The sequence below is a fragment of the Botryllus schlosseri genome, chromosome 7 (assembly GCF_051294905.1).
Source record: "Botryllus schlosseri isolate E-star chromosome 7, Bs_hap1, whole genome shotgun sequence".
Lineage (NCBI taxonomy): Eukaryota > Metazoa > Chordata > Ascidiacea > Stolidobranchia > Styelidae > Botryllus > Botryllus schlosseri.
This window is the reverse complement of record NC_137242.1, coordinates 11279781-11292232: the sequence shown is the minus strand read 5'-3', so window position 1 is coordinate 11292232 and position 12452 is coordinate 11279781. Positions and strand designations below refer to the sequence as shown.

General features: G+C 41.3%; 2 protein-coding genes across 4 annotated transcripts in view; one reads left to right on the top strand and one right to left on the bottom strand.

Moving 5' to 3' along the window:
- Window positions 1-12452, bottom strand: part of LOC145442200 (uncharacterized) — a 203633-nt gene that overhangs the window by 93223 nt on the left and 97958 nt on the right. The gene's annotated exons all lie outside the window — the stretch shown is intronic.
- On the top strand, window positions 2935-11408 carry LOC145442219 (uncharacterized). Of its 3 annotated transcripts, XR_013915975.1 has the most exons (9): window positions 2935-5303; window positions 5365-5482; window positions 5548-5686; window positions 5755-5895; window positions 5962-6036; window positions 6095-6389; window positions 7503-7679; window positions 7906-8000; window positions 9818-9864. XR_013915975.1 is itself a non-coding variant. In XM_080320128.1 (5 exons), the coding sequence occupies exons 3-5, from the start codon at window positions 6132-6134 to the stop codon at window positions 9954-9956; spliced, it is 492 nt and encodes a 163-aa protein (XP_080176254.1). In that variant the 5' UTR covers window positions 5555-5895; window positions 5962-6036; window positions 6095-6131; the 3' UTR covers window positions 9957-11408. The 3 variants fall into 3 exon arrangements, 1 of the variants encoding a protein (XP_080176254.1); XM_080320128.1 differs by lacking the exons at window positions 2935-5303; window positions 5365-5482; window positions 7503-7679 and having other exon boundaries at window positions 5555-5895; window positions 9818-11408; XR_013915974.1 differs by lacking the exons at window positions 5755-5895; window positions 5962-6036; window positions 6095-6389; ... (1 more) ...; window positions 7906-8000; window positions 9818-9864 and having other exon boundaries at window positions 2935-5482; window positions 5548-5562.

The following is a 12452-nucleotide window of genomic DNA, read 5'->3' as shown; positions in this document are numbered from 1 at the left end:
ACTAAACAAACTTGGGAGATCACCTCGATCATACTTATACATCAATTTAGCAACCTCTAGAGTGCAGAGGTCCTTTACTGTCAAGATGTTCAGGGATTTATATTTGGGGGAGAGTCGTTCCCGTTCTTTCATACCACTGATGTATTTAATTGCCAAATTTTGAAGTACTTCGATTTTCGAATAGTACGTTTTGCAGCTAAGTCCCCAGAAGACTATGCCATAACTGAGCTGACTATGAAAGAGTGAGAAATATAAATTTCTAAGCACAGGTCTTGGGAGAAGACAACATTACCAAGCTCCCTTAGGATTAACGGTATCATATCCAAATCGAATTATCAATGCCATGACAATTGCCTTATCCCAGTAATTGTGAAAGGTCAGCAGGAATTTTTGAGCAGAAGCATATACCCAGCAAACACGAGATATATTTCTGACATGTTGAGATATCTTTTTCGGCACTTCTTCGATGGCAGTCAGACATCGAAAAGTGTTCACCATGATCACCGATGAATGTTTTCCATGAACACGAAAAAAAAATTATAAACGTCAAAATAAATTTTTTTTTTGTGCCTTTCGAAAGACGAATGTTAGGGTTGGGGTGGGGGGTATTAGGGTGGGGGGAAAGGGGGATATTAGGGTTGGCGGAGGGGATATTAGTGTTAGGATTGGTGGATGGGGATATTAGGGTTGGCGGAGGGGATATTAGTGTTAGGATTGGTGGATGGGGATATTAGGGTTGGCGGAGGGGACATTAGTGTTAGGATTGGTGGATGGGGATATTAGGGTTGGCGGAGGGGACATTAGTGTTAGGATTGGTGGATAGTAATATTAGGGTTGGGGGAGGGGGAGATAGCGTAGTCGTAACGATAAGCGCCCACCAATCTGGCGGACCCGGTTCGATTCCCGTCGGAGGTTTATGTGGGCTCCTCTTCCCTCGCCGTTGCCGCTCTTACGGAGACAAAAAAGACCAACGAAAGAAAGCACTCACAAGGAATGGAAAGAACTAGTAGAAAGGACCGCGGCTTCAATAAGATCAACATCGAAATGAACTGCGACATCGGGCACGGCTTCGATAAGATCAACATAGAAAAGAACTGCGACATCGGGCACTCTAGACCGAGGTGGAAATTAGATTAAAAGGATCGCAACTGCATGCGTGTCGTTCGACATCCTCCTATCTGCTCATTACATCGCATTTTGTCTTATCGCATGTACATTGTGTGTGACTTGTTCAGATGAAACATATAACCCAACGATTAATAATATGATATTATTACTATTAGGGTTGAGGTGGGGAATGTTAGGGTCCATTCATTATATTCAGCACCCATTACCATCCGTTCAAAAGATACATATTTTCCAATTGCCAAGACAGAAAGTATCGAATCTTTCATTCGAGCACGGGGTTAGATCGTTCTAGTTCATTACAAAACTGATTCAAATATAAGCGAGTGATTAATATGATGCCTATTGAATCAATAGGTTACGTCAATTCACGCGGAGTCATCATTACAAACGATGGAAAAACATAAGCGGGTGAATTCAAGCCTGCAGGCTCGTGCCGCTAGGACATACTTTGCGATAGGTGATGCTGGAGCAAACTGATGATAATCAGTATGTTGATATTTCATCCTTTCGAATACACGAAAAGATTGCGATTGAACGAAAAAATTGGAAGGTATTGAAACGATATTTAGTAGTCGTTGAAACCGGACATTCGGACACCACACTTCCTGTAGCCATAAGACAATGTAAAGAGGCACTTACGTCGTTGTAGCCTTGTAGGATGGGCAGTTGGACACTGAATATAAAGTAACAGAAGTGATGGGATGATAGCCTAATGAAGTGGCATGTTTCGGAATGATGGGCCGATATATCAAATTGAGATTTGAATGTGGACGTTCTTGACGTGGACGTAATGAATGGACCCTAACATTCCCCACCTCAACCCTAATAGTAATAATATCATATTATTAATCGTTGGGTTATATGTTTCATCTGAACAAGTCACACACAATGTACATGCGATAAGACAAAATGCGATGTAATGAGCAGATAGGAGGATGTCGAACGACACGCATGCAGTTGCGATCCTTTTAATCTAATTTCCACCTCGGTCTAGAGTGCCCGATGTCGCAGTTCTTTTCTATGTTGATCTTATCGAAGCCGTGCCCGATGTCGCAGTTCATTTCGATGTTGATCTTATTGAAGCCGCGGTCCTTTCTACTAGTTCTTTCCATTCCTTGTGAGTGCTTTCTTTCGTTGGTCTTTTTTGTCTCCGTAAGAGCGGCAACGGCGAGGGAAGAGGAGCCCACATAAACCTCCGACGGGAATCGAACCGGGTCCGCCAGATTGGTGGGCGCTTATCGTTACGACTACGCTATCTCCCCCTCCCCCAACCCTAATATTACTATCCACCAATCCTAACACTAATGTCCCCTCCGCCAACCCTAATATCCCCATCCACCAATCCTAACACTAATGTCCCCTCCGCCAACCCTAATATCCCCATCCACCAATCCTAACACTAATATCCCCTCCGCCAACCCTAATATCCCCATCCACCAATCCTAACACTAATATCCCCTCCGCCAACCCTAATATCCCCCTTTCCCCCACCCCAACCCTAATATTACTATCCACCAATCCTAACACTAATATCCACCAATCCTAACACTAATATCCCCTCCGCCAACCCTAATATCCCCATCCACCAATCCTAACACTAATATCGCCTCCGACAACCCTAATATCCCCCTTTCCCCCCACCCTAATACCCCCCACCCCAACCCTAACATTCGTCTTTCGAAAGGCACAAAAAAAAAATTTATTTTGACGTTTATAATTTTTTTTTCGTGTTCATGGAAAACATTCATCGGTGATCATGGTGAACACTTTTCGATGTCTGACTGCCATCGAAGAAGTGCCTCTTTTTCTTGTCCTAATTTTGTCCAAATCATATCTTGTGCTGAAACATATCATAAATATATCTCGTTGATATGTCCCAGATTATATATTTCTGTATATATCAATAAGATATTTATTGTATATATTATTTGTATGGCTGCCTAGGCTATCGCTCGAAAATACATTAGGGGCGGGTGAAATTCGATTCGGCTGGTTTGTATATATTTCAGCATATCAAAGTATTTGAAGAGTTACAGATGAAATGAAAGTCATCACTTGACTCAGGAACATATATTGTCATGCGACATAACCGGGATATATTGAATGCGCGGTCGATCTTTCGAACTTTTAGTTGTCACTGCTCCTTGAACACTCGAAATTCTTGAAAGAATGCGAAGAGCGTTTCTCGGACGCCATGTTATCATGCGGGAATGGATGATTGTTTTTTATCTGCATTGCGCAGTGCACTGGACTGCACAGATTTCACGCGTTCACGTATCCGTCAGGATCAGTTTAAAACAAAAACGTTGGAATGCAGCAGCAAACAATATGCTATTCATATCGATAAATTTATTTCCACTCGAAGCTTTTTGACTCCGGAGTGATCGTCAAAATGAGGTCAACCAAAGTCGAAATATAAAAAGAATATTGTCGTTGTGACGTAATAATGACAAGCACACAGAGAGTCAGGATTGGTTGAAAAACGAACTAAAAAGTTCGGGTCCGCAGATCACGTGATTCAACTATCTGTCAGGATTGGTTGAAAAGCTTCCAGTGGCGCCAATCCGTTCCGCGAGAGAATAGCTTTTACAGACAGAGCGGGCTTCGTGCGCTGTCGGTAATAACTAATAAATGACTGCGTAATTGAATTAACGTTTCATTTTCATACTGCCTGGTTTGCCATTTTATCTACTGTCTGATTGTTTTCTTGTGTTTCCAGACCCCTTCACTAGTTTTGCTGTAAAGCCACTGTGCAGACTACCGGTAATCCTGTCTCATTTTTCTGAGAGTTCTAGTAAAATGGAAGAAAGCAAGAACAGACGAAGGCATTACCAAAAAGAGTGGGTGGAGGTCAAGCGAGCTAGACTTGCCGACTTGAAGAGACAGAACGTTTCATCGTCAACAGATGGCAGCACCGATGAAGACTCCAGTTACTGTATATCTGTACCTGCAATTTCATCGCACCATTTGCATGATGATAATTTAACATCATCAGAATTCAACTCTGATGAGGAAGTCACCATGGTGATGCAGCCGTCACCTCAGGCGATGAACTCACCTGCGTTGGATGTTGTAGCTGTAACCCGCGAATCTGATGATGATGATGATAATGATGACGATGCTGAACTTAAAATTGAAACATTCAAGACTGAGCTTGCTCATTGGGTGTCAGTCTGCAATGTTACACAAAGTGCAACGGATGCGTTATTACGATTCTTGAGGGAGAATGGATCAGATATTGATATGAAGCAACTCCCAACAACAGCTAGATGCTTGCAGAAAAGTGCAAGACACATCGCCCTGAAAGTAGTATCACAAATGCAGTATTATTATCTTGGTTTAACCTTGGAATTAGAGAAAATAATGGAGACCTTTACAAAATCTGACGTTGAAGGTGTGTGCAACCTTGAATTGTCCATGAATATAGACGGTTTACCAATCTTCAAGAGCCTAAAAAGTAGCCTATGGCCGATACTGGTTTGTATCGACAACTTGAAGCCTCAAAAAGTGTTTCCTGTTGCTTTAGCTTATGGGGAGTCGAAGCCGCAAAACCTTGACTTTTTGCTAGATACTATCTATGACCTAAAAATATTATTAAGGGATGGGTTCTATTTTAATGACAGAACGTACTGCGTTGCTTTGAAATGTATTGTTCCGGATGCTCCGGCTTTGGCCATGATAAAAAGAATCTAGCAATTCTCTGGTTATTCATCTTGCGGAAAGTGTGGGGGGTCTATCTTGGTAATCGAATGACATTTGCCGATACTGCTGGTCATTGCGAGCTGCGTAGTGATGTATCATTTCGCAATCAAGCTGATCCAGGAGCACCATATGGGCTTTACGCCTTTTTGCCAACTCCCTCCCTTACTTTTTCAGCAGTTTCGCACAACTTTTATTATTGACAATTTTAGATTCAAAAGTGATCATACCATTCGGTTGAAAAAGTTGTGAAATTTACGAATCCCTGTTGTGATGTTTGTGGATGTAACTATATGATAGTTTTTGATTTCGCCCGATTTGCTATTTACTGCACCGTTCCATTGTTTTCTTTGTATTAGCAGACTCCTATCACTAGCTTATCCGATTCTGACAAAGATGAGTACGTTGCTGTCCTCTTTGTCAAGGGTGAACCATCGGTTGCAGTAATACATAGAAGCTGGAAATCAAATGTGGATGTGAGATTCCTTCCGGTAATGGATTTTTTTAATGCGTAAAACTGTTTCAATATATGCTCAGGGAGTATTGCATTGCTGGTGGCCAAAAAAGGGTGCCAATACTAAGGCCAAGAAGAAAAAGCCTCCGACATATGATGGCAATTGGTCCCTGTACAAGATACAGATCAAATGCTCGGCCAGTAAGTGCAAATGTGCATTGCAGCATTATCAGAACAATCTATATCAAATCAAACATCTGTTCCAGATGAATGGCATGTGGCATATAAGTATATGTTGCGAGCTGCGGAGGGCAGTGGTCTGCCTTCATCTGAAGACGGAGCAACTGGGGGGGCCCCCTAAACGGAAACGTCACCCGACCAAAAGATTTTTGGACACATCTGATGGTAACCTTTTACTCTGTCTGGTATGTAATGCACGGAATATACATGAGAAATTGTTTTATACTTTGTAGATGGTGCCTGTCCTGTGAAGATACGAAAGCAGACACCAGACGTGCCGATACCTATGCCAATGCAAAGAATTCCATCATCTACTGTTGAGATTGATCCCACTGTGGAAACTGGCGACCAGCTGCAGGGATCTACCCCAGGCAGTAAGTTCTTAGCACTATGATTCATTCTCAAATTTGAGTACTCAATAAAGTATTCCTGTATTTAAGATGCCACTTCATTTGAAAGCATTCTTGATTTACAAAATTCAAACCATCAAGAATCTGCCCTCTTACCGAGTAACGGTAAGTTTACCGCACATTCTGGTCAAAATGGCATTCTTTCAACCAAATCCGTTTTTAGCTCCTTATTGTACATCCACCCCAGCTAGCTGTTAAATATGGCATCATCAAGTTCGTCCGTGGACAGCTGCGAAGTTTCCTTGCTCAAAGACATGAAGTTGCAGCTGAGCCAGATGCAGTTGCAGCTGAACCAAATGATGGGTATCATGAAAGGTCAACAAGATAACAATCACACAAAAAGACCTCACAGCCCAGTGTTATTGGAAGACGTCATCGAAAATCCGTGTGAAACCTTGTTGCAACTGGAACATCTAGAAGACGACTTGAACAGCGGCAAATACAAAAAGTCTGAACTGGTATGTTTTTGTTCGTCAGTTGAATGAAGTGCTTGATGGTCGAGTTTGTGGGTGGCCACAGGCTTCAAGCGAGTATGTGGCGATTGCCTGCCTGCACTTACAATTCTTATTCGATAGATTGATTAGAGCCGGGGTTGCCAACATGAGAGGCATGGCCCCTTATAGGACCACGATGCTTTTCAAAAATGATGTGGTCTCAAATTGAAGGGCAAAACGAAATAAAAATTTTGGCCGCAGCCGTTTTCTTCAGAACGCCACCGTAATGGAGCTGCAATTTATTGAAATTTCGATAGCAACTTCACGCTCCAGCAGTCACGCAGCGATCGAAATTTATATCGTTGTCAGCCGATGTTATGATGAAAATATGTCGTACACACCAAGGTGGTTTAGATACCGCGTTCAACAGAAGATGTCCAGTCAAGAGATTTGTGTCAAAAGCTGGCCTAGTGTATTCCATTTCTTTAGGACATGGGGCGTGTACGACATATTTCCTTCATAGCATCGGCTAACAACTATATAAAGTTCAATCTCTGCGTGACTGCTGAAGCGTTAAGTTGCTATAGAAATTTCAATAAATTGCAGCTCCATTACGGTTGCGTTCTGAAGAAAACGGCTGCGGCCAAAAATTTTATTTCGTTTTGCCCTTCAATTTGAGACCACATCATTTTTAGAGTGCAGTGCCCCTTTAACGTCTACCTCACATTGCTGTTAGTGGTGCGGTGAGCAAAATTGAGTACCTGAGTAATTTGATTCTGAATGCGGGGCTTCAAGTCATATATTCAAGCTTGGTAAGCTTTGTAAGCAATGTTCCCTCTAAGCTGCGCACGTGCACAAATGCGCAGTGATGACACGGTCTCTGCGCACAGAAAATCTAAGTTGGGCACAAAAAATCCGAATCGATGACCTTTTTTTTAGTCGTTACACACTGTTGTCCAAGGATCTGCGCAGTGAGTTGGTGAGTGTGCGCAGACTCTTCAAAAATTAGTGGGAACATTGTTTGTAAGGTATGGGTTTTACCAAGAATACATATCAAAAGTTGTCCATTATAGCGCAAACCTCTACCGTTAGCCAATCCCATCTATAATATACATCACTGATTTACACTCATTACAGGTATCTGCTTTAAAGGGAGTTGATGGTGGTCAAGGTCAATTATCACAGACGGTCAAAATATGATGACCAGCATAGCTGTGAGGGATGTGTGGAAATCCTTCAGCCTCATGGGTCAGAAGAGTAAAAATGGACAGAAAATGGGCTTTCATAAGATGACATTGTACAAGACTGTTAGGCGTAAGTCATTACCAATATTCAAATTATAACACCAATATTCAAATTATAACAGCGATACAGTGTAATCTAAGTATAGTACGTGGAGCCCAAGGCAACTTTTTGACTCAACTATTCGACCCTTTTTGCGGTGACGTCATATTTGCTGATAAAGACCTGCTGAACTAAAAGCTAGATTCAGTCAAAATATTTGTTTCAGGAATAAAATACGAGTATATTCTATTTTCAGGAGCATGTAGACTGGCGCATCCTCAAATTACAAATCCTGAAAAAAGAATTAAAGACCGAGTTGCGCGATATGTCACTGTTATCGGATCTTGCAAGGTGATTTTGTAATTGAGTTTGATGCCGGCGTGACAGACTGACAGCTGTACTTTGTATGGTTGAACAAGCCATTTGGGGTACAGAACTTCAGAATAACGCGAAACAATAACTTCATATTGTTGATTTTTCCGCTAAAAGCTTTTTGACTGACTGTCGTTAGTATAGCGGACGTCAGTCAATATAGCATCAATTCATTTCGGGTCAAGTACAAGTGTAAATGTCGATCATATAATCTCTTCGTATCGACGATTTTAGGCGTATGATGAGCTTGTCAAAGAGTGCGGGAGTGCTGTCAATTAGCGAGTCCCTGATCTCTGATGAACAATTTAATACGCGTGCGTATTACGCAGTCTCGGCGACAGTTTTCGCAAATCAAAATGTCCGAACTTCACGGCACCTATTTCAAACCTTTGTCGTCTTTCAGAACTCGAGCCATGATACACATTTTCTGATCGTTACGTTCAAGTATCAATTACGCACGTTAAAGTCTGTTTGCAGCGGTTCGATGTTATTCAGTTTCGCGATATCGCTTTTTAATCAATATCACATAAAACAATCACTAACTAGCGTAAACTCGACCGCATCGGCTCCAAACCCGCGAGAGATAGGAGCCAAAGAATGCTAGGTCCGAGACGCGATAGTTAGACCAACAATGATATCTTTCACACCAGGCCTATTACAGATGCTATTGTGTAGGCCAGCGATGATATCATGCACACCAGGCCGAAGCCGCCAATGCAGATGCTATTGCGCAGGCAAGCGATGACATAGTGTGAACTGGGCCTATTGCAGATGCGATTGTTCTAGCCTGCGGAACTAGGCTTTTTCGAGACGCGATAAATCAGGCTAGCGACAATTGCCACACGCACGAGAATGAATGACCTAGTTTCGTGACCATCTCAGCGGGAGATCATCACAGACTCGTCTCGCAAATTGACAACACTGTTCTCGCAAATCAGCCGCGCGGAACATCGATAACACAATTATTGAATGGCAACTGAATATTAGAGTTAGAATGATCACCTGGCACACGCGCGTATCAAAATCGAAGACGTCTCTAACGAGGTCGCATCGATTCGCCTGATTACTAATCACTGGTCACAAATCACTTGGGCGTCTGAGTATTTTGTACGAGGTGTCCGCGAGTCGGCGCCTATGATTATAATCATGTTCCTTGTAAAAAGTGAAACAAAAGATTTCAAAATGGAATAAGCTCGAAGGTGAATCCAAATTATTTCGTAAATCAACATGAAGCAATTTTTTTGGGAGAGGTTTTCTATTTCTGTCTGCACTTCCCACATATAGTCCGAATTGGGTCCGTGGGCCGCAAAATGCCCAGGTTTGCCCTAATCTACAAGCCTTCGGAGAACCCCTAATTTTCAGTGTGCCACAAAACAAAAGTCTACCAGTAAAGCTACTCAGGCAGACTTGTACAATCTACCCATTTAGTTGCTTGGTGGTCAACTAACTAACGGTTTTTTGAGTCTAAGTTCTAGTTGCTGATTTTAAAAATAATAACTTTTAGAGTTCTAGTTGCCCATTTTGAAAATCGGGTAGGTCTAGTTATAGTTGCGAGTTATAAAATTCGAGTAGTTATGCGGTTGCGCTTTTTGAAAATCCAGTGGTTCGTACAAGTCTATTTTTCGGACTAGAATGAGTCTGGCAAAATTTCTGGAAGTTCTCGCATTTTCCTCCAATCACGCCTTAATAATCAATCAATTCTGACACATTTTGACGTCACTCCTCTGTGACCTCATCGAGCCCGCATATCTACGTAAAATCGGAGGTCAGTGTTTATCTACTCATTGATGTTACAGGATGATGATAAAGAAGAAAGAAGTGATCCTGTCACCGTGGAGTCTGATGCTGACGTCTCTGATACTGAAATATTGTGTCTCGCTGATACATTGTGAATTTGTGATATTCGCAGCAGACTGCTTTGACCCTTGGACTTGAGCAACTAGATAATTGAATAGGCACTGCGCTCTAAAAATGATGTGGTATCGAATTGAAGTACAGTATGAGTTAGATACTATGCCGCGATAGCTGTAGTAGTGTAGTGGAACGGGGATTATTCAAAATTCATTGAATTTCAGCTCCCTTATTACGCTGGCTTTCTGAAGTAAATGGATGCGGCCAAAATTTTTTTCGATGTGTGCTTCGATTTAAGACCACATTATTTTTAGAGTGGGATGCTGGTAATCTAGTTCATGAATATTTCTTAGCTCCGATTCTAATCTAATTTGTGGAATGCTCCAATTTAAATTATAAACTAATTTCTGATTTTCTCAAAAATGCAACAGGGGCAGACTTGGACAACTAGATACTAAATTAGAGCGAAATGCGAGTAATCTAATTTTAATCGAATTTGTGAAACGTTTCGAGGCTGTAATTCTAATCGAATTTGTGAAATGGCCCCATGTTCTAATCCAAATTATTGTTTGCCTGAAAATACCTCGTCCGCGGCATTTTGTAGCAGGTTAACAAGATTATCCCTCTTGCGCAGGGAAATCCAGTGCCAAGCGACCATACTTACAATCATCTGACGAATAAGAACCATGCGTTAGTACAACGCAGAAGCCGTTTCAGCTAGTGCGGAATAGTGTTGTTGGGCACAGGCGAATTCAGTAATTCTAATCTAATTTGGAAAAAGCTGTGTAGCTCTAATTGTAAATAATTTGGAAAAATTGTGTAGCTCGAATTGTAAATAACTCGGAAAAATCTGTAGCTTTCATTCTAATCTCATTTGGAAAATCTGAAATCTTTCTAGTTGTTCAAGTCTGCACAGGAAATTTGACATGAACTGGACTGAACTTGTTCAATTAACTAGTTTTCGTGAATTCAGTAATTCTAATCAAACTTTGAGAAAAAGCTGAAAATTTTCTAGTTGTTCAAGTTAACTAACTCAATCGATTTTATTCACTTTGATGAGTGTTTTTTTACTTGGTTCGAGTGTTGAATTTTAAATGAATGCTATATATTCATATTGACATAAACCTTTGTCAGCAACTAGTAGATAATTTAAAAAATATTGTTCATTGGATTACCAAATATGACGTCATGGGCGTTTGATTATACGAAGTTTCATGCTGGTGGGTGGCGTCTTATTTTGTAATGCGATTGTTGATATGCAAATGCTGACGGATGTCAGTTGAAAGTATAAGTTTTATTCAGTTTACTTCTTGCTCTTAGTAATTTTTTTTTACTGATCATTTTTTAATACAGAACTAAAACTGATACATGCTTAGTACAATTATTGGTTAGTTTGCTTTCATGTGAATTGCAGGATGTCACCAACGTTGCCAGCGACAGTTCAGGGTCAGCTAGGTTCAAGCTATGATCGAGTTTATCAAAGATAATTGAGGATGTACCATTGATATATTTTGAGAATATCAAACAGATATCTTGTGGGGATATATTTAGGACATCTTCTATAGATATCATATGGATATCCTAATGTGTCGACAGATTTATATAAATATTATATATTATTCGGATATATTCTGTAGTCGGGAGAGATATAATTTATATATATATTATATATCCTGTGTTTGCTGGGTATGTTTATTTACCTGGATACAACGAGTTAAGCAATCTACATCAGGAAGATATTTGCAAATGAATACATACGGTGACACATATATAACCTTATCTTGTCCGAACCATCGAAATCGATATGTCCAGGCCAAAGAGTAATCAAAACAGTCACATCAACCAACCACTTCTGCCTTGACTACCAGCTTAACGCGCAACTATCAACTTAACCCAAAGATGGCGGCCAATTGATCACGCAAATATCGCGAGTAACGCACTCCAGTGTTTATATAGCTCAGTGGGTGATACAGCATTATATCCACAGGGCCCAATATTCCCGTTCACTTATTGCCCGAAGACGACCAAAACGCAGGACTGTCCTGTTCAAACAGTCTAAGACAGTGGTTCCCAACCTTTTTCCATCCGCGTACCATTTCGAGGTTTTATGTAGTGCTCGCGTACCACCTATACATAAGCTACGCGCGCCGAAGGTGGTCAAAAATGTTTTCACTGGGTTGAGGCAGCGAAACAGAAAATAAACTGCCCATTTCAAGGTGCAGTATATGATTTCTGTAGTGGATCTATTTGGAATTCTTGGGGTCAAATATATCAAAACGGAATTCGGTTCGGTAAGAATCCAAATGCTTCACGACTAGATACTTCCCCGTAGGCCGGGGGTGGCCAACCTTTTTGCTATTCACGACCGCATTTAAACTACTCATGTAGCCCACGGCCGCATCCCAGGGCATAGTCGTAACTAACTGTAGGTGAACGCCTAGAGTGTCTATGTCCAATTGTCCATTTCCGGTGAACTCCGGACTAATTTATTTATTCATATAGGGTTGCTATACGCACCGAAATAGCGAGGGGTAACTGGTGATGTTATGAGACTGCAGGAATTGCCGCGCCGAGCGCGTA